The following is a 23,899-nucleotide window of genomic DNA, read 5'->3' on the forward strand; positions in this document are numbered from 1 at the left end:
GGTCAAGGCTCTTTCTGGCTGCCGAGAAGCAAGGTGTCGCGTGCAGAAGTCAGAGATGTCACTTTAACAGAATAGAATAATCCGAGTCTGAAAGGTGGGCAGGCGAGTCTCTCGCAGGGAGTTGCAGGTGAGTGATGCTTTGTGGCTGCCACCCAGGTTCGGTGCCAGTTTGGTGCCGGTTTGGTGCCAGGGCGAGTAAATGACGATAGATTCCAAAAACCCACCCACTGCAACCGAAGTCCCTTAGTAAGGAAAGCGAGGAGGCCGCCTGCGCCCTCACAGCCCCGTGTCGGGATGCCAAGCCCTGTATTTACAACGTGGTGGGCTCGGTGGTAACAGCGTAACTCGGTACATACGCCCTCAGCCTTACTAGCCTATGAACTCTTTGGTCACTACAAACTACCCATGGCAGTACATGGTGCTGCTCAAGAGATCCATGCATGTGGCTTGCTCTAACTAGACGTATCGACTTCGACAATTATATGAAGCGGAAACTTCCCCTTCGGCTGGCTTGGGATCGCTTCAGTCCACCCTCTTCAACACTAATACGTCGCCGCCCATTCACTGACCACGCTTGCTGCTTCGCATCCGTGCTGAACTCACCGTTCCTCATATTGTCTCGCGAAGGCGGAACGGGGTTAAACGGTAAACGTGGTAAAGATTGCGAGCTGTTGCTAGCCGGCCACTGTTTCCCTTCTGCTCTTGTTTCTTCAATGGCAGAATTTTCGTCCTCCAGGTAGCTGTCTGAGGAAGTGACTGAGTCGAACTGCCCACTGCCGGCGATACTGACCTGCGTCCGCAACATGGGTGTATTTCCTGGGTAAGAAGGCACAAGACTACCCATTCGTGCAGGCTCCCGAGCCCCGAGCTCAAGGCCAGACCACCTTGACCATGGATGCTCGCGAGAAGCTCCAGCCGTCGGTGGTGATGTTGGTGGGCCTCGGTCCGCGAGCGCTGCCGTGTTTCTAGGCCATTTGGTTTGCGGTGAGGCCATCATCCGTGCCGAGCCTGCATTTGAAAACCTTGCAGAGCCTTCTAACCGGGCTCGTGCACGTTCCGTATGCCATTTCTGACGCTGCTCCTCAAAGGATAGAGGCTGACTGCTATCTTCCGGGACAACTCGTAGACATGGACCTGATTTCTTAGTCTGAGACCCAGCTCTAGCGGTGGTCGCTCCAGTCACAGGGGGCGCAGGGAATGAATCTAATACCAGGGTGGTCCTCCTGCGATCACTCGATGGATTGGATGCCCAGGTATTCCGCCAGGACGACTGGTCCAGACCAGAATCAGGAGTAATAAGGATGCCGGCTCCATGTCCAGCGCCGCTCCTCCTGTCCGGCAAGCCGACCACGTGTGACACCGGACTTGCATGGGTATTGGTAGTTGAATCCTCCAGTTGACTCTGCAAGCCTGCTTCTGATAATCTACTCGGGAATGCTGGAAGTCCCGGGAGCGACAGCCTCGGGTTGGCAGGCAAAGGCAAAGGCTCATATGCCGTGTCTCTCGCTCTGTCAAATCCTTGAGCAGCTTCCAGTTGGGCAGCGAAAAGGCTGCCAGGAGTGAGAATCTGTGAAGTGCGATGCTGCGAAAGGGGATGTGGACGTCCTGTGCCCGACAATCTCTTCCTAGAGCTCTTCAAAGAATCGTGAGACCATGCAGGCGTCATTCTCAACGAGTCAGAAGGGACGATATCTTGAGCATAGGGTGGACGGCCAGCCGTTTCCGCAGCTTGTGCAGATTGATTAGGCGGCTCGTACGCACGCCCATCAGCAAGTGCGGAACCTTCTTCGAATGAGGCATTATTGGTTTCTTTGCCCTTCCTTCTCCTCCTCAGACAACACAGAGTCAGGCAAACCGCAAGCAATGCTCCAACAACAGAAAATACACAGGCCAATACAATATGCAGTACATGGCTGTTCGATGTGTTACCATTGGGAGAACTCATTGCTCGCTCAGATGCTTTGCTCGTGCCACTAGCCTTGGAACTTGTTGGTAGCTCCGTGGTATGCGTTGGTGTCATTGCGGTAGCAATGGGTTTCCGAAGCACTTGTAAAATCACCTCTCCTGTCGCAACAGTCGATGAATTGGCAAATGTGATAGATATATTGAGTGTCTGAGGAGATAGATCTGGGGGCACTGAACCTGACAGAACCCAGGTCTGATTGTTAAAACCAAGCCAGGCTGCGGCACTGCCCAGGGCCGCCACAGCTCGGACCCAAGGCGAGGAGGTAGGGTTGATCGAATTGTACGAGAAGCATTCCCCCGCTGTAACGTTGACAACGCCTATGATCCCAAGAGAAACATTCGAAGCCCCAGTATTTTCGAGAAAGATGGTAGCATTGGCAATATCATGATAAATATCCATGACAGTAATAGTGATAGTAGTGTTGGCAGTATCAACAGCGGTACCACTCAAAGACAGTTGTTTTCTGTCTAGCTTGACCCATGCTGGAACAGTCGCATCTATACTGACAATCTGATCGTCCGTAACAGGGCCCCCGTCCAGAGTGATCAGGGGCCGGAGTGGCAAAGTTTGGAAGTGATCACCACTGGAGATCTGAATATCTTGAGAGGCGGGCGAAAATGCCAGGATCCTGCGGCTAATAACAATCTGAAAATCAACCGCCGATTCTGCAAATCCAGGCACATTTGAAGCAATAAGTCTTAAGGAGTACGTCTGGGATTCGGCCAAGGGGGACACCAAGGCAGGAGTTGTGCCCGAGATCTCAAGCCGAGATTCATCGAACTGCACCCACGGAGGCAGAGGGGTATTATCGGCCGAAACTGCGTAGTATCTTGTCTCAAGCGTAGCGCCATCGAAGATTTGCTTTTCGAAGACTAGATGAAAAGACTGCTGTGGATGCGCCAGTAACGAATTCGGCGGGGAAACGAGGCCACTCTGCTCTAGTTGAGGCAATACAGGTGCATTGAGCGTCAAAGTCGAAGATTCGAGCACAATAAATGTGACGTTCGTCGATGACTGTCCCGTCAAGTCTGAAGCGACCAATTGAAAGATCGTGGTGCCTATGTCGCTCTGATTTGGGATCCCTCGGAACTGGCGGGAGGCACTGTCTAGATCAAGCCACTTTGGACCGTGTGCTATTGTGTAAGTGATCTCGGGAGCGTTTGAGGTGAAAGTATCGGCGGAGAATGCAAAGTTGTACGGCTGTGACACGTATGCAACAGGCGGAACTTGCGAATTGAGCGGAAAAGCAAGCTCCGGTGCGGCTGCGGCGAGACTGAGTATCACACTGAGCGAAGCCGCCAACAAAGGCTTGCGGATTTCTGTGAGATACATTCAAGTGATCAACTGGAAGGTCGAACTCATTCTGCAATGGGGCAACTCGAGGCTTTGGCGGAGTCTTGTCGAAGAGCATTTGCAGAGAAGATTTCCCTGTCGCGGTTGCAGACGCGGTTTGCGCGAGGTAACGCGGTCGCAAGCATTTTAATGATGTTCCCGAGGGGTTGGTCGACTCCCGAGAGAAATTGATGGTGTCTGCAAGGGATAAATCTGCGCACAGAATGTGAAAACCCTCGAATCCCAGAAGCTCCCACGTCAAGGCTGCAAAACTCGGACCATTTTGACTCCATTCTTACCGGGGGAATAGTAGTCGTTGACGGTTTCCTGCACGACAAAGCCACATTTAGAGTAGAGGCTCCTGGCGACTTGATTTGCTTCGTCGACCCAGAGATCGATTGCCCGACAGGACCAGCATTTCGCATCCTCGATGACCTTTTGCATCAACAAGCTACCTATACCCTGGCTTCTTGCAGCTGGGGATACGCAAATCTTGTGGAGAAGAAGCCGATGGTTCCATTTCACTGCAACAGCATAGGCGACAACCGGCGGCCATCCCGCTTGATCTAAAAGTCCGACAACAATTTCCATATTGCGCTGCTGAAGGACTCTATCGTCCAAAGGGAACACTTCACGTGGAGCAAATACCTTGCGTTCCAGACTCCTCATTTCATGTAGAATGCGCGGGATAGTAGAGCGAGGCAGTTGCCGGATGTTGTGGAAGAGGGGACGACTTTGACACGAGGCATCGCCACATTGACTTGTTTCTGCCTTGCAGGGCATGATCAGGCAAGAGATTTCAGTGCCTGCCACAGCATGAAGTTGCAGTGATGGCAGCAGCCGCCATCCTGTATCGCAAGCACAAATCAAAGCAGGACAGAGAAGTTAAGTTGAAAGTGACCAAGACTGCCAGCGGTTGAGGTCTGTGGGTCTTGGCTGGGAAGTTTCCCATGGCTGAAGCAGCGCGTTTTTCACCTAGACTCGGAACAACGACGCGTTTCGAACAAACACCTCGATTTGCTCACTGCTTCCCACCACGACTTTGATTGCTGAGATCTCGGCTCTCATATCAGGAGTATTGTCATTTTGCGTGCAGTAGACGATATGCCTGCAACCACCGATAAACGGGAAAAGGCTCGAGAAGTTGTTGATATCCTCGAAGAGATATCAATTCTCCTTGTAAGTGATGATAATCCCTTTTGTGCGTCTCTCTCACAACAATGGCAGAACACACAACTGGATCGGACACAGCTGTCGCTTTGTGTTTCCCTCATCGAGAACGGGGTCAATCCAGAGGCTTTAGCAGTGAGTTGAGGCCTCAGACTGGTTCACAAGGAGGCGAATGCTAAGTGATTTTGAGACCGCCATCAAAGAACTACGACAAGAGACTCAGGATTTACAACCAGAGTCTGGACTATCTGAGTGAAACCGATCCGCTGCAACGTGCCATCCGCTGCGTATTTGACGTACTTCCGGAAATCAAGACTTGACTATGGACTTGTGTCAATGAGATGTTACGCCCTCCCTCACTTCGGCAGACCGGTAGAGGTGAAGCTGTCCCGAGCAGTGCCTCTACTCAGATTGCAGCGAACAATATATTCGGGAAGCGTCCGAGGATCACCAAGTCGCAAGATAGCTACGAGTCAACTGTGAAGAGAGGTGGTTGCTGTCTTGTGGTGGAGTGTACCAGAGGGCGCTTGCACAGGCCGTTGGCCAGAAAGTCGACCCTCTGTCCTCGGAAAAATCAGCATCGTATTCATGTCTCGGATTTGGTTCCACCCTCAATCACATACCGGAAAGCCTGCGCAATGGTAAAGAGGGGAGATGCAGCTGAACCCATGGAAAAGCAACTGGCATGAGACGCATATCATCAATGTGGCTTTCTGCACATGTCTCGCGATGCGATGCGACACGCGGTCATGCATAAATGTTCCTCAGCCCCAATGCAGGGTGTTTCGCCATAATATATCGAGTCCACGTGACTTCAGCGTCTTTGGTTCCTGTTTCTAGTTTGGGAGAAGATCCTTCGGCAACGACGCGTAAGATCTGTACGGGTTGCGCCCTTGCGCCTCGTAAGACGGAGTGGCACCTCCAATGGCTTTTGGCAGCAGATGGAGGAATGAAGTAGGCCAGGCAGCATTGGCAACCTGTGAATGCTGAACCAGCGAATGCTGGACCAACGGCACTCTGTGAGAGCCGCCTACCCCTTCTTGTAGCAGGTTAGCCTGATGCGTGTCGCTTCAAGACAACGACTGTGGCTGGATTACGCAGATGCCGCCCAAGAAGAAAAGGCCACAGGACGCGGCGTTTCAAAACGACGTGGCCATGCATGACGTTAGCCAAGTGCTTGGTGGGCGACGATCTCAGGGTGGCTGAGGCCGCCAATCGGAGGCCCACATCCCAGGCTTAGGGGCCTAACTGGCGCCCGTGGTGCCCAAAGAATGGCCCTGGGAAGCGGCTAGTAGGCCAGAGGCTGGGGATGCCCGATCCACTCTAGGGGCCCTTGGGGTTGCCTGGCTTTCGCTGGGCTCCGAGACCTGCACTCAACCCGCTAATTCTTTGCCATTGTGGAATCAAAGCTCCATGTCTCGCTGGACGGATGCCCTGTTTTCCTCACCACCCCAGCCAGATTCTGACCACACCGATCAGAGACTGCGGTCATGGCCTCTTGTTTGACGCAAGTCGAGGCTGAGAGCAAACGACGGCACAGGTCGTCCTACATTTAACGGGGCCCATCAGCACTGCCCTGACCTGTCACTTGCTCAACTCACCACATCCAACCTGTGCTCCATATTTGTATTTCTGCTGCAGGGCCTCAAAAGTCGTTCATTTCTGGAAATCCATTCGTTCTTCTGCACAGAACCATCCTATCCCACAAGATCTCCTTTCCAAGATGCGGTTGTCTTCCCTTCTCACACTGGCATGTGCTATCACGGCTTTCATTCTTTCTATCCTCAGTCTCCTTGCTGGTGATAAGCGGACATTCCTCCAGGATACCGAAATACTGACAGTAAGCACATCTCCTCGCAGAATATATAGGTGCATCATATATTGACTCGACATAGCTCAACATCTCCCGGCTCGGTCACGGGAGTCTATTTACCTCTAGTAGCGACAGCGGGTTGCTCTCGGGCTTGAGCAGCACCATTCAGCAGGATATCAACGACATAATTGGCGATGCAACGACCGACATTGCTTCACTCCTGGGCCTCCCCGATTTCTTCAATGTCCATGCCACAGACTACTGCCAGGGCGATTATTCGCCAAACTCCACTGTGCACCATGCCAAACACAATGTAACTCATTGCTCGAAGTCGACCTTGGGCTTCCACTTCCAGCCCACGAAGATTGTTCAGGATCTTCTGCCGGACGGAATCACCTTGGACGACATCCACTGGCCAAGCGACATAACAAATGCGGAACACACCATCAAAGTGGTCAGCCGTATCATGGTGATCTTCTATATCATCGGCATCGTCTTGTCAGGTGTTGCCATGTTCACTGCCGCCGCCGGTATATTCACCAATGGCCGATTGTCAGCGTTCTTCAACTGGCTGGTGGATGTGGTAAGTCCTCTCCTCTCCTGGTGACGAAAACCAACTTGTATTAATCATGGTCTTTGCAGCTTGCCTTTGTCACTCTCGGCGTCGCCTCGGCCGTAGCAACGGCCGTGATGGTCATTGCCACCAACCGAATCAACAAGTACACAGATCAGATCGGCATAGCTTCAAGCAAAGGCGGGAAATTCCTTGCGATGACCTGGGCGGCCACGGCAGTCATGCTGCTGGCGTCGTTTGTGTCTCTTGTACAATGCTGTGTGGGTCGACCCAACAGGGCCAAGAGATATGGCGGGAAAGATGGTTACTGATACAGTACTGTGAGTGATGGGGCTGATGCATATGCCTGACGGCGTTTTGAGGATTTTATGTAGATAAGAGAGCGAGCCATCACGGCGCACGACCTGCATATTGTACAGAGGCGTACTAGGCGTCGGGACAACCACCAGCACCAGACTTGGATAATAGCCAAAGGTTGGGTAGCAATTGCTATTCAGAATCTTGCACAAAGCTACCCCCATTTTCTTCTTCTGCGGCAGGATGGATAGTACCTAGTAGTGGTGGCAGCGAATGTGATGTGACGTAATGAAGCAGTTGTTGCAAGTTGCACCCCAAATCGGCGCCTTTTATTTACACCCGTTTAAACCCCCATGAGGAGCCCGTGGTTGATATAGCTCTTGACTAATGGGCTCATCGAACCAATGAGGTGTTGCTAAGCCGTCGCTAGTTGTCCTCCCGGTGACGCACTGGCACGCGGGGCATGAAGCTTTCACTGTTGGAGCGACGAGGTACATTTACTAGCCGTTGTGCCTCACCTCTCGCATCCCACTTGATCTAATTTCTTGTTGACCGCTTCCAAGCCCATATATCTTCTCTGACACCTCCGACTTTTCTGCCCAAATTTTTTCTCCTTCTCCCAAGGTGATTTTCATTCTCCTGCCTTGTGCTGTACACGAACTTCATTTGCTTTGAGCTTTCAGAGCGGCTTCGTTTCGGACGAGACCTGTGAGTACAAACCAGCGGCGCGGCGTCGTTATCACCATGCCAGTTTTTGGACAGAGAGCTCACTGACCTTGGGCAGCAACTTTCCATAGTCCCTCTCACCTCTTCTTCACACATCACATATCCCCCCATCCACCATGGTTGGCACAGCCGTCCACTTTGGCGGTGGCAACATCGGCCGTGGTTTCATCGCGGAGCTGCTCCATGAGACTGGTTATGAAGTCATCTTCGTCGATGTCGTCGACGACCTCATCAACCGAATCAACGCCTCCAAATCGTACAAGATCACCGAGGTTGGTGAAGAGGGGGAGAAGAGCAAGGTCATCACAAACTACCGTGCGATCAACTCAAAGTACAACATGGACGAGGTTGTGCAGTGCATCGCTGACGCCGATATTGTCACCTGTGCTGTCGGCCCCAACGTCCTCAAGTTCATTGCCAAGCCGATTGCTGATGGCATCGCGGCACGCACAAAGTCCAAGCCTCTTGCCGTCATTGCCTGCGAGAACATGATCAACGCTACCGATGCCCTCAAGGCCCTCATCACCGACGAGAAGAACATGAAGCCCGAGGTGCTCAAGGAGCTTGACTCCAAGGCCGAATTTGGCAATTCTGCTATTGACAGAATCGTCCCAACCCAGCCTCCGCATGCCAACCTCGATGTTGTCATCGAGAGCTTCTTTGAGTGGTGTGTTGAGACCACCGGCTTCAAGTCGGGCCATCCAAACGTCAAGGGCATCCACTGGGTCGATGACCTCGAGCCATATATCGAGCGTAAGCTGTTCACCGTGAACACCAGCCACGCTACTGCCGCCTATTTCGCCTACAACAAGGGTATCAAGACCATCCATGAAGCCATGGCAGATCCCGAGATCCGGCAAGAAGTCCATGAGGCCCTCGAAGAGACTGCGCACCTCATCAGCGGCAAACATGGCATTACCCCAGAGGAGCAACAGCAGTACGTCGATACCATCATCTCTCGCATCTCCAACCCGCACCTTGAGGATGTCCCTGTCCGTGTCGGTCGTGCACCGCTCCGAAAGCTTGGTCGCAAAGAGCGCTTCATTGGTCCCGCTGCTCAGTTGGCCGAACGTGGCTACGATGTGACTGCTCTGGTCCGTGGTGTGGAGATGGCGCTTCGATTCCAGAATGTGGAAGGTGACGAAGAGAGCAAGGAATTGGCACAAATCATGAGCACCTTGGGTCCCGAGGAAGCAACCACCAAGCTCACTGGTCTTGAGCCAAGCCACCCCCTTTACCCCAAGATCCTGGAGAAGGTCAAGATCGTCCAGAACGAGAAGAAGTAAACTTCACCGGCGTCTGCTTGCAGTAGATGCGGTTGATCGTCATGAGACAAACGAGAGGTGTCGGCGGGTATCATGGGGATGGTCCTCCTGCTATTTTGCAGAGTTTGAAAAGCACACTTCTCAGAGATAGACTTCGCAGGAACAGTGCCATGAATTATTCAACGTCAGATCCCTTAATGTCGTAGCGTATTGGACCATTTCAATACCCACCTCGAGTCATTGTTGCCGGTATCAAAGTTCTGCTTGAGTCGTCGTTGATGTTTCACAACCGAGTCGTTGTCGTCGGATCAACCGCGACCGGGATCTTGTGTTCTGACTTTTCTGTCTTCAGCTACGCCACGGATGGGCATCAGGCCGACATGTTTTCCGGTCGGCACCAAAAGTGCTACTTGGCAGGAATGCCTTCGCTCGGCACTTGCAGTCTGGAGGGCTGCCCCACAAGCAGAGCGTCGGCGAGTTGTCTAACGACGTTGAATTGTGAGTTGACAGATCTCGGACGCTGTGAATTGTGTAGAAGTCGATCAACACCTGCACAGAGCCAACCGGGCTGACGCTGCCCTCACATTGCTCACACGCGCTCGCCATGCATGCAGCCAGCCAGGCCTCTTACACAAGCCATGCAAGAGGCTCAGATCCAGCAAATGAACCCCATGCGGAATTGCGAAAATGCATCTCCAAGCACCGTAATTGGGCTGATGCGGAGTTCCGAGTTCCCTGGGAGCGATGCCCGCTTGTCTTGTCCAGATCTGCATGGGCTTTAGGTACTCAAGCAGGGACTCGAGGGTAGGGCGATGGTGGCGGTTCTCGAATCAGATCCAGACCATCCCAAGATGGACCCGCAAACGCTCGTCCTGGACCGACCATAGAGCGAGTGAGCCACATGAAAGATGAAGCCAGGCTAGCAAAAGGAAGCCCGGGCTCTCTAGTTTCGCCTACCGCCTGGTCAACCGACAAATCGGCAGTCACACATCAAGCTCTTGGGCCAATGGCATCAGCAGGAGGGGAATTTCCGAGGGGTGTGCGCTCTGGTTATCTTCTCCTAGGTCGTATCTGAGGGGAACCTTTTCCCGCGCCGCGTCTTGTCATACTGTCGACTGGCTTGAGGGGCAACAATTGTGGCTCGGACATTCCTAGGGCGGGGAATGGGCTGAGATGGGGCGAGTCGCCAAGCGGGAATAAATTTCCACTCGAAACCCGTTGGTACTTCCTCCTACTCTGCCTGACTACAACCTCAGGGCGATCTTATGGATCGAAGACCGTTGCAGTCGCTGCGCCCGAGCAGCAACAGCAACAGCAACAACTACATCACCACTTCCGACCGGCCTGCTCGCACTGGGAGGCTGGGACGCAATAAAATCACCCGGGTCGGCACGGCATGCGAATCCTGTAAACGGCGAAGATCTAAGGTGGGTGCACATTTCTACAGACCCTGATTATCGGCCGTGCGGATAATGGGACTGAACCAGACCTGGAAATGCAGTGTAGCGGGTTCCCTGCACCATGCAAATTGTGCTTGCAAAGCGGCATCGAGTGTACATTCGACCCTTCGCTCGACGGCCGGCGAGCAGGAACTCGTCTTGACCGTGAAGCCTTGCTTTCACAAAACCGCCTTTTCACGGCACTCCTCCAAGTGGTCCGATTCCGCTCGAGCTCACAGGTCCAAGCCATCATCAAATGCATCCGCGACGATGATCCGACCCATGATATCTTTGCAACAATTCAGGAGTGTCTCGAGCAACTCGACGATGGCCAGACAGCGGTAAGTGGAGCTGATGGATCACAACCCGACTTTCAACGACAGCTTCAAGCTCTATCGCCTGTCGAACAGTCTGCAGCGGACGACTTACTCGATACTGTCCATCTACATAGCGATACACATGGCAGAAAAACCGCTCACAATATTACCACCCCACCAAGCTACGACGATATGGGGGATGACACCCAGCCAAACGATGGGCTCAACAACAATGTCTGCCCAACGTGCAATCAGACTTCTCACACATTATCCGGCGCACTCACTCCTCCAGAAAGCGCTCAAGAGCACCCAGGGCAGCCAGTGGCTGACGAAAGTTACCCAGGAGAATCCAATCTCTACAGCGGCAATGCTCACCTTGTAGACGAAGCGATGACTTCGGACAGGACGACGCCATCTTCGACACAGCAAAGCAATATCTCCGACTTGCAGCACAATAGACGGGGATGGCATTTCAGTTTGTGCACTGCAGAGACTCAGTCAGCTCATGCTAATGGGGCACCGAAAGACGTTCAAGCTGAAGACGAGGCACATCAAACGGATGCTTCATATGAAGTGGTGGCTAAACACGCACATGCCAGCCAGGTCGCAGATGCAGAGAAATCCTCAACTATACCCAGAATCAGTGTCAAAGGTCCAAATATCCCCGGCCCTGCCCATAACCACGTATCCCCCCTATACGGCATCCAAACGCTGGTCGCCCAGGAGAAAACCCCGCTGAGCGACATCATCACCGGATTCATGGACAGTGCTAAGAACTTGCTCTCCTTTGGTGCCTCGCCGTCCGGAGTTCTTGGCTCGGACGAGATTGATGTGGAGCTGTTTTTCCGTGACCGAACTCAAGAGGATGACCTGACAGTCAGTGGCTGGGCTTGCCAGGTAAGAGCTTCGCCTTTACGCCGCTCTAAAGCAAATTGTTCATTCCGAAAACTAATTGCAACATTCCTCCAGGTATGGCGCAGCTTCGACGACTGGGACGTGTATGTCCGACTTGCGCAAATTCTAGCCTATACCAAAGTCATGCGCTGGATGCTGGTTCCCACGGCACACTCGTATGCTGCCATTCCTGCCATCCTGAAACCCCGACCGATTCAATACTTAGTACCACATCACATTGCGCTTGACTTCTTACCACTTCCGCCGTTGCGTGAAGCTCTAATCAAGAATCTGAGAGACTGGATGACGGCTTTACCTGCAGCCCCACTGAGCGTCAACTGGGTTCGCGGGATGGACGAAGCAGTAGAGTGGGACGAGCCTGGTCGTCGCCGCTTGCTCTCCAAAGACTTCGTGGAACATGTCACAAACTACCACAACTGGAGCATTGGTGAAAATATCCTTGACACAATCCCTGAAGTTCAGGGGCTCATTCGGCTTGATCGCGTATGAGTATTAGCGTGGGCGTTACTGGGTTTCTGGGCTATTGAGATATATCGAGGTGCCATTTCCTAATATTACCTTTTTCCGAGACACGACGAAGAGCAGGCCTCTACTTTGCTATTCAAATTATTACATAGCAGGGAACGTACGTCTTTCCCTTCTAATTAACATGGATGCAACAACTACCGGCAAGCAATTCCAGGTGCCACTCATCGACTCTGGGCCTCTCTGAGCCACAACTCTGAGAGCTTGTGGTGGCAAAGTCGCCACTTCCGAGCCGCCTGCCCAGTGCCCACGCTGATCAATGATCCAGAACAAGGTCGATCGCTGATCGCGGGCTGCAACGTGGCCCAGAGTTTCGTCTGAGTTCAAGGGCTAAGAAAGGCCCCTGTGGGTGGCTGTTCCCCGAACAAGTCACCAGGCACGCCTGCATGCACAGGCCAGGAACATGTTAGCCGCAGTTGCGGAGCCTCATGCGCGACTTTCGTCGATCAACTATTGCGGATTCTCTCCCTTCGATGGTCCCAATTGTCCCCGATCCGTCTCGCCGTCTCCAAGAGATGAAGAATGAGAAGCTTCCACTGTGTGGGCAAGCTTTGACGGAAGCACGAAGCAAAAATTGCGTGCAGGATCCCACGATAGCTGGATTAGAGACCGCCTCGAGTCGGGGTGGCACTGGTGCCCTCGAGCGAAGCACCCTCAATAGTGAGAAATGGGAAGCTGGCCGAGACGGGCCTCGCAAGGACGTTGCAGGCCCTTCTGCTGCGGCGCCGCAAAGTGACGCTGCCCAGATGATCTTGGTCGACGAAGTGAACAGCAGCATGCGTCACATCCAGGCGAAGTGGTGTCGGTCGTCACAGTCTGCTTCTTCGACTCCAAGGCAAGCAAAGACAGGACAGCAGCTGTGCATTTCAATCTCCAAACCTTGAGCCCCTCACGAGGCTGAAGCTCTTAATGCATACCTAAAGTTTGGTCAGTATCTCCTGGTCAAAAACGTCTGATAGATCCCCCTGGCCATTTGAGCCTCGGATTCTCCTCACCTCCCCTCAGACTTGCAGAGCTCCTAGGCGCCTGGACTGACATCTTTTGTCCCACTAAAAGGCAAGGAGCGCCGCTGGCAGCTTCCTTGTGTTTGAATGATAGGCGGGAAATCCAAAGACTCACCGTTCCGGCCCAAAGAGATCGTTCAACCAGGTGCCCTGGAAGCTGCGCCTCACATCTATGTTTTCCAAGGTTCCCAGCACCAATGCGCTTCACAGGTTACACAAAACCCCTCAACCCCTCCTCAGGTCGCGACGAATTCTCGAACCTCATCAGAGACTTCTGCTGAAGAGACAGCAAAAAGGCCATCTCGATTGTGTCTGTTTTCAGAGCAGGCCCCATTTACAGTCATTCGAGTGGCCATGTCGGACATGGTGGACCTCTCCTCCCTTCGCGGCCGATCCGTTATGATTCTAGGTGGGTGCTTCGGTCCGACTTGAAAGAATGATTTACAGATACGGTCTTTCTGAGCCCCTTTACACCACCCAAATATACTTGTCTTGTTCTTGCGCTAATACTTCTGTAGGCGGAGCTTCAGGATTGGGCCTTGCCATGGCCAAACGCTTCGCCCATGCAGGGGCCCACATCACCATCGCAGATCTCAATGTCACAGGTGGCACCCGTGCCGTTAAGGATCTTCAAGCGCAAGGGCTCTCGGCAACGTTCGTGGGCTGCGACACGGCCGACCATTACAGCTCTAGACTAGCTTTTGACCATGCGCTTCAGACGTCGCCAAACAACTCCATTGACGTTACGGCGTTGGTCGCGGGCGTCATAGGTGAGACGGGAAGTCTGGTCGACAAAGTCCTAGATTCATATCGCAAGAAACATCTCGCCCCGCCTGAGTTATACCATTCGGCTTTGGACGTCAACCTTCTTGGAGTGTACCAGTGTGCCTATCTGGCCTTGTGGTATATGAAGATCGAACAGCACGGGTCTGGCGGACAGGCGAAAGACGAGGGGTTCTCCAAGTCGCTCATCTTTGTGAGTTCGACAGTTGCTTACACAGACGTTGGGAACTTTGCCGATTATCATGCTTCGAAGTGTGAGTTCCGTCCTCTTCTAGCCCAGTCATTCTTCATCGTCCCGCCATGCCCTCGCTTGACGTTCCGGGCGGACGATGAAATAGCCGATGCAGATCGTGGTTACAATCAAGACGCGAAATTCCCTGCAGCTTCCAATATTGACGTCTATTTTCTCTGCAGTCGGCGTCCGTGGCCTTTTCCGTGGCCTACGCCACGAGACTCCCCGCCTCAACATTCGCACAAATTGTCTCGCGCCTTACTTTATGCGTACTCCGTTGGTCGAGAACGCACTGGATACATTTGCCGCTGCAGGCATGGAACCTGGGAAAGGATTCACCTTTGTGGATGTTGAATCTGTGGTTGATGTGGCGGGCCGATTCGCGGTGGATGAGAGCTTGCATGGGCGCGTCGTTGCAATCCTCCCGGATCCGCAGGGCGCTGTCGATTTGAGAGACGATGAGGAGGGACTGTGGGCAGGGAAGGTGTTCAAAATGGTGCAAGACCAGAGGAGGGCGGTGGGGGATATCATTTAGGATGCCTCTACTGGGAGTCGAAGAATGGGGTGTATCAGGGACGTCAAGCTGTCAAGGCGGGACGCTCTTACGACTACGGCATCACAAAAATGAAGATACGAGCGACGCAGCGAGTTTTAGATGTAAGACCACATACATGGCACATGAAGTAACGATTTATACTCCTCGACGACAACAGACAAATCAACGGAATGCCATGAGTATTGAGCTTCTCCATCAGAGTCCATCTACTATCCGCTGGCCTCAGTCATATAAATGGCTGGCAGGCTGATTGATTGATTGGCTGGCCGGCCGTCTGGCTGGAACTGGCTCCGTTGTGTCGATACTGAATAGTGTAAAGTAATCCACCACCAGTTTCCCCCTTGGCCATGGTCCCAGAACAGGATATACCTCGGCTCTCGAGCCGTTTTTTCTCCACACGAGGAGTTTTGTAGCAAATGTTTAGTATATAGATATCCATTAGACACACGAATTTCCCCCGAGCACAGTGGGAGACGGACGAAGGCATCAGTGGTTTTGTTGTTTTTGTGTCTATACTTAAGGGAATACTGGGCTGGCTAGAGGTCTCGTATTATCGTTTGAGAGCAAGGGATCGGGCACAAAACAAGTCGGAAGGAACGAGCAGGCTGGGTGAGGGGAGAATAGGAAGCGAATTCAAATAGGCACGCAAAAACAGCAAACGGCAAACAGCAACCTCCATCACTGGCAGTCAGTCAGTCCAAGCCATTCGATTCGACAAGTTCAATACCAATCCCCCTTTTTGTTCTAACGAACGAACCACTCCCCAAAAAGCCATCCGCACCAAGTATTACACCTCATTTCTCGCAAACCCCCACCGGCCAGAAAAGAAAAGGGGGACCAAAACAATGTCTTCATACCCATCGACACTAACCACGCCCCCGCCGGCAACGCCAAAGACGATCCTCCTCTTCCCCTCCCCCGCGGTATTGGTGGTCGTGCTCAACAACCCACGGGGGCTGAACTGCCTGTCGACGTCGATTCACTGGGCCCTGCACTCCCTGCTGGAGTGGTACGACGACGAAGCCTCGCTGCGGTGCTGCGTGATGACGGGCATGGGGAGGGCATTCTGCGCGGGCGCGGACCTCAAGGAGTGGAACGAGAGCAACGCGCGCAGGGCGGAAGGTGGTCAAGGGCAGAGAGTGATGCCGGCCAGCGGGTTCGGGGCCGTGTCGAGGAGAAGTGGCAAGAAGCCCGTCATCGGCGCGATCAATGGATTGGCCTTCGGCGGCGGGATGGAGATGGTGGCGAACATGGACTTGGTCGTCGCGTCAAAGTCCGCGTTGTTTGCGCTGCCGGAGGTCAAGAGGGGCGTCGTCGCCATCGCGGGCGCGCTGCCGAGAATCGTGAGGACGCTGGGAAGGCCCAGGGCCATGGAGATGGCCTTGACGGGTCGGACAGTCTCGGCCGCTGAAGCCAGGGAATGGGGCATGGTCAATGCGGTCACCGACGATGCACCCGTCGACGCCGACATCTTGGACAGGCCGGTGGTCAAGAAGGCCCTCGAATACGCAAAGGACATCTGCAACAACAGCCCCGACAGCGTCATCATCAGCCGCGCGGGGGTCATTCAGGGCTGGGAAGATGGGAGTGCTGAACATGCGACCCAGAACATCGTCGAGGTCTATTCCAAGAGGCTGAATGAGGGAGAAAACATTCGCGAGGGCGTCCGAGCATTCGTAGAGAAGCGCGCTCCACGATGGGTCCCCAGTAAATTGTAACAGGCACAGTACAACGAAATAGGTTACATTACAATCAAGTTGGATTATCATCATTAGCCACTTTTGCCTTCGTAGTTTCTGAAGGTGGAATGGAGCTACCTGGAACATAATGCCGGGCATCAAACACAGGACTTTGACGACTGAGTGAATCTGATTTGACATTTTTCTCTGCCTGTAAAGCATGACACACAATTCATGACTGTGCACACTAGGAGTGTATTCCTGCTGATTCCCAGTCTTTGCCCACCGTATCCCGCATCCATTCTTGAAGATACTGTCTCGTACAAAATGCATGGGAGAATACTGGACCATTGGAAAGAAATCACCCTGGAAGCAGCACATCATCTTGGCAAAACTCCGATGTTGATGTTGATTTGAGCAAAATTCGAGGACGCCAATCGATCAGGGGAGAGCTATTTGGAAGCCGTCTCTCAGCCGATATCAGACCGCCATTGACAACGAGCTAGGCTCATGTGCCAGAAAGGTCAATGACCGCACGAGAGCCGACCGTTGCGTAGGTTGGGGGGTATCAAATATGTGAGAGAAGGTGCGTGGAGTTTTATTATGCACGTTGATGTTGAGGCATCTGGGGCATGCCGCCGTACTGGCCGCTCTGGTTCTGTTGTTGCAGTTGTTGGTAGTACAGGGCTTGCTGCTGCTGTTCGGGAGTCATGCCGTACCCAGTATGAGGGGCAGGTCGGGGTACGCCCGCAGCGGCGGGAGGCATGGAGGGAACGTCGTCTGGTGAGGCGACATCGTCGGCGGCGTCGACACCATTCTCATTGCCAGAAGGTTCGGGAGCATTCAGGCATGCCTAGAGCCAATGTCAGGACTGCCTCATGAGACCTTGGATGAACGAAGACGTACCTGGATGAGATTCTTGCCCTCGGCCTTGGTGACCAGAGGTTGCAACTTGGGAGTGGTGAAAGTGTACACAAGACCAGTCTCTGAGACGACCAATAGGAGGACTTGAGTCCCGGTGAGCACGGACAGTTCGTATGCCTACGGGAAGGAGTCAGTACAGGTTCCTTGTAGTGCCTGATGGTCGGGGACTGCGCCTGACCTTCTTCATAATACCGGCCTTTCTCTTGGAGAATGTGATGTGACGACGCGACTTGTCTTGAATGAACTTGATCTCAATCTTTCTGCGTTCTCGTCCTCCCTTCTCGTCATCATCATCGTCATCCTCTCCGGCCATGGATGCTCTTGGGCGCTTGGTGCCACGGGAGTCGACGCCATTGCCGGCAAGGTCATCACCGGGAGAGGGATGTTCGAGGCTGGCAGAGGGATCGGTGATGTCCGCCATAATGGATCGTATGGAAGTGATCAAGTATGACAATGTCCACCCTAAAGAAGTAAAGTGTCAATAGACGAAAGAGGAAAGCGGTCGACGGATAGAATACCTTTTAAGAAGTGGTATGGTCAACTGAGTCTCGGAGAGAAGCAGTGATTGGCGGCGCGACTAAGAATGGAGATGTGTGTCAGTGACTTGATCAAGTGAACAAAGACAGGGCTATGAGCAACTGCGACGATTGGTGAAGAGATGGCATGGATTGGACAGCGCAGGTGGTATAGGTACAAATTCACAGACACGTACTCGGCAAAGTGCAGAGACACGGGTGCGGTAAGCGCAGGTACCACCACAGGAAATCCGGGGCAAACGGCAGGTAACTTGGAAGGGCGAAGAAGAGGGTCAAGCTTTGTGGACAGAGGACGGGATGTGCAACAATCAGCCTGCAAAGGGACAAGAAGTGGGTTTGGAATACAGAGAAGTAACCACTTTCTGTATGGCCTGAGATCTGGATAGAAAACGGTTTGGTGTGCAGGAGGGAGCTTCGGGAGGTTCTGAAGAAGGAAACGAGGACAAAGGGGGGGGTTGGAAGGGGAAAAGAGGGGCGGAGGTCTTCGGCAGAACCAAAGGACCAAAAAGACGGCAAAATGGAGCAGGCTGGCAAGTGGGAGGGGAGTGGGCAAGAGGGCTGTGCAGGCGGCGTGAATATGCGTTGCATGGGAAAAAAGGTGGTCTGAGACTCTTGAGGTAGCGGTTGGGCGGTGGACAGTAGGCAGTGGGCACCCGTGGGTTGCAGTGCCAGATGAGAAAATAGTGGTGGACCAGTGAGCGAGTCAGCGTGCAGCCCGCCCGAAAGGCCGTGACCAACAAGTGGGGGGCTGATGGATAGGCCTTGGCGATGAGCAAGACGGAACCTGGGGGCGTGATTCAGGGCACACAACCAACCCTCGTCCGGCTCTCACTCTCACACGCTCAAGTCGGGACTCCACTTTTTCTTTCTTTCTCTTTCGCAATTCGAGTCTGGCTGGGGGGGAGGGGAGTGTGGGCGGGCAAGTGGATTTCCCGTTGTCCCTTTGCTCAGAGCTTTGTTTCTTCCCAGAGAAATCGCCAGCCACCCACGGACCAGCGAGCACACGCTCTCATGTTGGGCGACAGCGAGAATGGCGATAGCCACGGGCATGATCGACAAATCTCGGGTGTCATATATACCAACGCAAGATTGTGAGGGCGCTTCGCTCGTGTTGGTGGAGGAGCTGGTCGTGGACGTGTTACTGTGCTCAATGGGGGATGGTCGAAAAGGATGATCTTCGCCTTGTGGATGGAACAGGAAACAACGACACAACTAAAAAGCGAACCGAAATGCCATGAGAAACACACGTACCTTTTTCCAAGAGCCAGGAATAGCGTCAAGAGTCAGATTGGGACACGACTGTGACGTATCGCAAATGATCAATTGATGGATGGATGGGTTGGTGATTGAAGGTACAAGTCAGTGGATGGAATTTTGGTTGTTGGGCGAGACCGAGGGTCGATGGACTCGGGAAGCCGCTGGGAATTCGACGGTCGCCGCGACGCCCAGATCGACGCAACAAGCTGCACCGTACAATGGGCACAGTGGCAGATCTCTCTGGATCTTGTCGAACAAAGGCTCGACAAACCGATTTGGATGGATGGTGGAAGGGCCAGGGCGCGCCGTGAGACACAGCGACAGGACAGTGGACAGTGGACAGTGGCAGAATGGAGGATGGACGAGAGAGGAAAGGGAGTCGGAAAGGGCATAGCGGCAGCTGCCTGCCTTTTGTAGACAGAAGGCCACCTGGGGACCGCCCAAGCTCCTCTGGCAGCCGCGGCCACGCCTGGGCCGTGATTGGGCCAGGACCACCAGCGGATCATTCTTTCCCCGACTTGTCTTGGGCCCTGGCCCTGCTGCCTAAGGGCCAAAAGGGCTAGCGGGGCCTTTGGGGGTGGCCCAGTGGCACCAGAGGCACCAGAGGCACCGCGAGGCGCGGTCTCTACTGGCTGTTGGGCGGGTGTCACTGGTCCAGTCCAGCCTAGAAGCCCCGCCCAACGGAGCCATTTCCAACTAGACCGAATCGCTAGTCCGTCTCCTGCGTCTCGTTAGCTGACTGACCACCACGGCCCACGGCCATCTTGATGCAACTTATCGCACAAGTGCTCACCGGCTCACGCTTCAACAGAGCTCATGGGCACGAGGAGCATCGCAGTCCCCCATTTTCCGACAGTCTTCCAGACTCTTTCCCATCAAAGCAGAAGAATAAGACTGAAGACGAAGAGAACTCCCCTGCCCCGAGGGATGTTGTTTATTTCTTTTTCTTCTTCTTTTCCACTTCTGGAATAATTCAATTCGACTCAATTCAATATTGCTGTCCCTCACTATTTGTCTCTACTGTCAGTATTTCCTCCGGCCCCCCTCCACCACTCCTCTCCTCGTCTGCCTCCAAAATCCAACTCCTCCACTCACCGGCTTGCCTGCTCCCTTACTAGCGCAATCCTAAGAGCCTGTTAGCCCCGAGATTAGCAACACCGCCCTAATGGCCCAGCTGATTCATCACCGCCACCGCCCGTCACTAGCTGGTCACCATGACCTCCGTGCCTCTCCAGCTTCCACTCCTTCCCACAGACATCCGCTGTCCGATAGCCATTGGGATTCCATGGGATACATTGGACATCCAAAGGAAAAACACAGTAAGCTCGCATATCAGAGAGTCAATGACATCGGCCCGCGTGGTTTGGGCGTCTATGGCTTTTGATATCCACCCAGATCCTATCCACTTCTTCCCTTATGGGCGGAGTTGACCGGCTTTTTGACTCTCATGACCCGTGCAACCCAGTCGTGCTGCTGCTCCTGTCTACGAGTAAGCCTTCCGGCAAGTCAAAGAGACCCCAGAGATCGTTGAGCGAAAGGCCTTTCATACACGTATCTGTGGAGAGGCCGACCCACAACAGCCTCGTTCCACCTCACTTACTCATCAGCGAACCATCATGTACATCATCCAGCCATTACGGGGGGATCTCCTGCCCATTCCAATCCCAGCATTTCCCCCGGCTACTTTCCTCCAGCCCGTTGACGACGTCTATCAGCCTCTGTGCACTGAACTCGGGGCTGAACAGCTTCTCTCGTGGCGTGCTGTTCCAAAATTCCTGACTCAAACTGGTTTTGACCGTTCCAGGATGCAGTCCGACGCACATGGCGCTGTGTCCGCTCTGCATCTTCAGAAAGATGTCTGTGGACCTGACCACTTGATTGACTCCAGCCTTGGAAGCCCGATAGCTGTACCATCCTCCTAATTGATTGTCCGTGATCGATCCGACTCTGGCGCTCATCAGTGCCAGCACAGCCAAATTGGGTAACCCCTCCTCAGTTACCAACTTTGTCGACTTGCGCGGGAGGAAGCTGGCGAAGTGTTTCACCAGCATCATGGGTGCCAGAAGATTGAGTTTGAGCGTCTGCAGCGCGGCGTCATATTCAATCTTATCTGGCGCTCTCTCGGGTATTAACATGCCAGGTATCAGGAACCCCATGCGTAGATGAGCGTTCTTTTCTTTGGATTTGTCGTGGTATCGATCCTTACAATACTGAGCCAACCTCGAAATCGAAGCCTCGGAAAGCACGTCGCACTCCTGCACGTCAAGGCGTGATGCCTGTGATCCAGACAGCTCCAGCGACGAGAGAAGCCTCTCCTTGACGCCCGCCAGATCCGAACGTGCCGTCGCAACAACAGGCACGCTCGTAGGCAATGTCCGCATCAGATGACGGGTCAAAGCGAAGCCAATGCCTCTGGATGAGGGCGTCACGAGCGCCCAAGCCATCGCCAGACAGCTTTTTGCTGTTGTTGCACCCGATAGTATCCCATGCGTTTGTGGAGGGGTCGTTTGGCTTGAAGCCTCGCGAGGTGCTTTAGTTACCTCGACGTATTATTGATGTACCGAGTACAATGTTTCCCCTACTCGCGTTCCCTGTATCTGCGCCCTCCCACCGTGCCGTTGAGTTTATCATGCCAACACCGTCAAGATCGCATGCATCCCGAAACAAACCGTTAATCTATCAAGGCCCCGTATTTGGCAGTTCTCTCCCAGAAGATTGAGCTGGCAAAGGCGGGGGGTGGCTGGTCATTATGTGAACGCAGAGTTGGTTGGCGTCGAGAGTTATGGTATGTATGTGATGACGATCATGAATGATTTGGTGATGTCGACGATTCATGTCAAACTCGACCAAAACTCAAATTCCCTCGTAACCTCCTTTTATTTTTCACTCTCGGGGCCACTTGCATCGGCGGGCATGCCACGACGTGTCTCGCACAGACAGTCAGGGCGGAGGAGCTGGATCTCGAGCGCGTGCAGAAAGGGCTTTTCATGGGGTAGAAATCTCTTGAATCTATCTATCCGTCTGTCGTGTTGATCATATCTAATTTCACATATTCATGCCGTAAACCTCACTACACAACATCTCGGTGTCATTGCTCCCACATGTCCCAGTTCAGTGAACAGCTTCGCATATCCAACGCCAAGAGAGCCCCAAAGCCTTCCTCACAGCTTGAAGTACACAAGAGCTCCAAGACAGTTGTGCGCCAATCCTCTCCACGATCTCATGACCCCGACACCACATTCTAGTCCCCCATCTCTACTCTCAACTTGGTATCTCTCCGACTGTTCTTCCTCGCCCTCACCGCTCTCGGTAACCTAGACCCGTCGCCGGCCATCCCGCTCCTTTGCCCTTAAATCGGTCCAAATCCTCTTTTCTCATCAATGAGCCTATATCGTTCCTTCTCCTTTCGATCCTTGATCAAACACAACGCCGCCAACAGGAGCATCATATCAACAGCGACAAATCCGAAGAACGTCGTAAAGACCACATCCAGGAATCGATTGGCGAAAGTGCCGAAGGGGGTAATGCAGGGTCCCAGCCTTGCCGCCGTCGCCGCACTAGTACACGTCTGGTCCTTGACAAACAGCGCGGGATTACTGTATCCACAGCATTGGAACTTGGTCTGTAGCATGGTTTGAATGGCAGGAGTTTGGGCGTTCCAGATCGGAGCGAGGTTCTTCTTGGTTTGGAGGGTGGAGAACCAGATGTCCAGACCAATGGCCAATGTAAGGAGGGCAGCAATGACAATTCCCCAGGCGTGGATCTTCAAGAACGTCCGGTTGCGCCGCATGAAAAGGGCAGGGACGGAGAGGAGGAAAGTGATGAACATGATAATGGAGTTGACCACGCTCACTGTTGCAGTCCATAGTTAGTCAACACATCCAAGGAGGTCGAGATACATGAGTGTGAAGGCTCTACCTGTAAGCGGACAATTGTCCAGCAAGAGGTTGGACGCAATATTGTTGACATTGTTGTTGTCCTTGATATTCATGCGAGTATACAGTGGGATGAAGAGATGAAGGCCCGCGCAAAGGAGGAAAATGACGTCGAAGACGATAAAGACAAGGAGGATTTTGTTGGCCATTGTCGCTGCCGTGAGTTTTCGAGATCTCGAGGAATGTCAAGCCGTAGCGAATCTGGTCTTCTGCAGTAAATGGGAAAGAGTGTCGGAAGGAAAATACGAGACCTGCTCGAAGGACGCTGTCGATCTAGTCGAACGAGAAGGAAAATGAAGCTCTAGAAACAGAAAAAGTGAACGTGGTCGAAGGAAAGAGAGGAAAGAGAATCGAAACGCACAGCGCGACAGATAAAGAGGAGAACGTAAAGACGCAGGTTTAGGGAGACTCGAGTGTGTGTCAGGAGGGTTCGGTTGGTTGTGGTTGAAGCTCCATGGTCGCAAGGGGGCGCTTCAGGATACACGGCGTTTCAGACTTGCTCCACTGAGGGTGCGTGTCCTCGGTCTTTGTCATTCCAGGACCCTCCCTCATAGCTCGGGTTGAGAGGACGCTACGGGCATGCTTCTCCTGTAGCATAATGTCAAGGCACATTCGCCGAAGAGGTACGAGAAGGTGAAGACAATGAAAGGAGAG

At 53.3% G+C, this 23,899-nt stretch overlaps 11 protein-coding genes across 11 annotated transcripts; 6 read left to right on the top strand and 5 right to left on the bottom strand.

Annotated features, from left to right (window-relative positions):
- Positions 1 to 478: 478 nt before the first annotated feature.
- On the bottom strand, positions 479 to 3,298 carry Z520_06307 (uncharacterized protein; the record flags this gene model as incomplete). Its single annotated transcript, XM_016776808.1, has 1 exon — positions 479 to 3,298. One exon carries the CDS (start codon positions 3,296 to 3,298, stop codon positions 479 to 481), a length of 2,820 nt encoding a protein of 939 aa, XP_016632350.1.
- A 258-nt stretch (positions 3,299 to 3,556) lies between these two features.
- Z520_06308 (uncharacterized protein) lies at positions 3,557 to 4,081 on the bottom strand (the record flags this gene model as incomplete). Its single annotated transcript, XM_016776809.1, has 1 exon — positions 3,557 to 4,081. The coding sequence occupies one exon, from the start codon at positions 4,079 to 4,081 to the stop codon at positions 3,557 to 3,559; it is 525 nt and encodes a 174-aa protein (XP_016632351.1).
- A 2,110-nt stretch (positions 4,082 to 6,191) lies between these two features.
- On the top strand, positions 6,192 to 7,166 carry Z520_06309 (uncharacterized protein; the record flags this gene model as incomplete). The annotated part of the gene is made up of 3 exons (XM_016776810.1): positions 6,192 to 6,308; positions 6,364 to 6,864; positions 6,924 to 7,166. 3 exons carry the CDS (start codon positions 6,192 to 6,194, stop codon positions 7,164 to 7,166), a joined length of 861 nt encoding a protein of 286 aa, XP_016632352.1.
- An 828-nt stretch (positions 7,167 to 7,994) lies between these two features.
- On the top strand, positions 7,995 to 9,164 carry Z520_06310 (uncharacterized protein; the record flags this gene model as incomplete). Its single annotated transcript, XM_016776811.1, has 1 exon — positions 7,995 to 9,164. The coding sequence occupies one exon, from the start codon at positions 7,995 to 7,997 to the stop codon at positions 9,162 to 9,164; it is 1,170 nt and encodes a 389-aa protein (XP_016632353.1).
- Positions 9,165 to 10,638: 1,474 nt separating this feature from the next.
- On the top strand, positions 10,639 to 12,303 carry Z520_06311 (uncharacterized protein; the record flags this gene model as incomplete). Its single annotated transcript, XM_016776812.1, has 2 exons — positions 10,639 to 11,796; positions 11,869 to 12,303. The coding sequence occupies 2 exons, from the start codon at positions 10,639 to 10,641 to the stop codon at positions 12,301 to 12,303; spliced, it is 1,593 nt and encodes a 530-aa protein (XP_016632354.1).
- A 509-nt stretch (positions 12,304 to 12,812) lies between these two features.
- On the top strand, positions 12,813 to 13,223 carry Z520_06312 (uncharacterized protein; the record flags this gene model as incomplete). Its single annotated transcript, XM_016776813.1, has 1 exon — positions 12,813 to 13,223. One exon carries the CDS (start codon positions 12,813 to 12,815, stop codon positions 13,221 to 13,223), a length of 411 nt encoding a protein of 136 aa, XP_016632355.1.
- Positions 13,224 to 13,697: 474 nt separating this feature from the next.
- On the top strand, positions 13,698 to 14,893 carry Z520_06313 (uncharacterized protein; the record flags this gene model as incomplete). Its single annotated transcript, XM_016776814.1, has 3 exons — positions 13,698 to 13,752; positions 13,862 to 14,380; positions 14,541 to 14,893. 3 exons carry the CDS (start codon positions 13,698 to 13,700, stop codon positions 14,891 to 14,893), a joined length of 927 nt encoding a protein of 308 aa, XP_016632356.1.
- An 866-nt stretch (positions 14,894 to 15,759) lies between these two features.
- Z520_06314 (uncharacterized protein) lies at positions 15,760 to 16,632 on the top strand (the record flags this gene model as incomplete). The annotated part of the gene is made up of 1 exon (XM_016776815.1): positions 15,760 to 16,632. One exon carries the CDS (start codon positions 15,760 to 15,762, stop codon positions 16,630 to 16,632), a length of 873 nt encoding a protein of 290 aa, XP_016632357.1.
- A 562-nt stretch (positions 16,633 to 17,194) lies between these two features.
- Z520_06315 (uncharacterized protein) lies at positions 17,195 to 17,938 on the bottom strand (the record flags this gene model as incomplete). The annotated part of the gene is made up of 3 exons (XM_016776816.1): positions 17,195 to 17,446; positions 17,500 to 17,634; positions 17,696 to 17,938. 3 exons carry the CDS (start codon positions 17,936 to 17,938, stop codon positions 17,195 to 17,197), a joined length of 630 nt encoding a protein of 209 aa, XP_016632358.1.
- A 3,006-nt stretch (positions 17,939 to 20,944) lies between these two features.
- Positions 20,945 to 21,754, bottom strand: Z520_06316 (uncharacterized protein; the record flags this gene model as incomplete). Its single annotated transcript, XM_016776817.1, has 1 exon — positions 20,945 to 21,754. One exon carries the CDS (start codon positions 21,752 to 21,754, stop codon positions 20,945 to 20,947), a length of 810 nt encoding a protein of 269 aa, XP_016632359.1.
- A 905-nt stretch (positions 21,755 to 22,659) lies between these two features.
- Z520_06317 (uncharacterized protein) lies at positions 22,660 to 23,394 on the bottom strand (the record flags this gene model as incomplete). The annotated part of the gene is made up of 2 exons (XM_016776818.1): positions 22,660 to 23,162; positions 23,229 to 23,394. The coding sequence occupies 2 exons, from the start codon at positions 23,392 to 23,394 to the stop codon at positions 22,660 to 22,662; spliced, it is 669 nt and encodes a 222-aa protein (XP_016632360.1).
- Between the last annotated feature and the right edge of the window lie 505 nt (positions 23,395 to 23,899).

The sequence above is a fragment of the Fonsecaea multimorphosa genome (assembly GCF_000836435.1).
Source record: "Fonsecaea multimorphosa CBS 102226 unplaced genomic scaffold supercont1.11, whole genome shotgun sequence".
NCBI classification, from domain to species: Eukaryota; Fungi; Ascomycota; class Eurotiomycetes; order Chaetothyriales; family Herpotrichiellaceae; genus Fonsecaea; species Fonsecaea multimorphosa.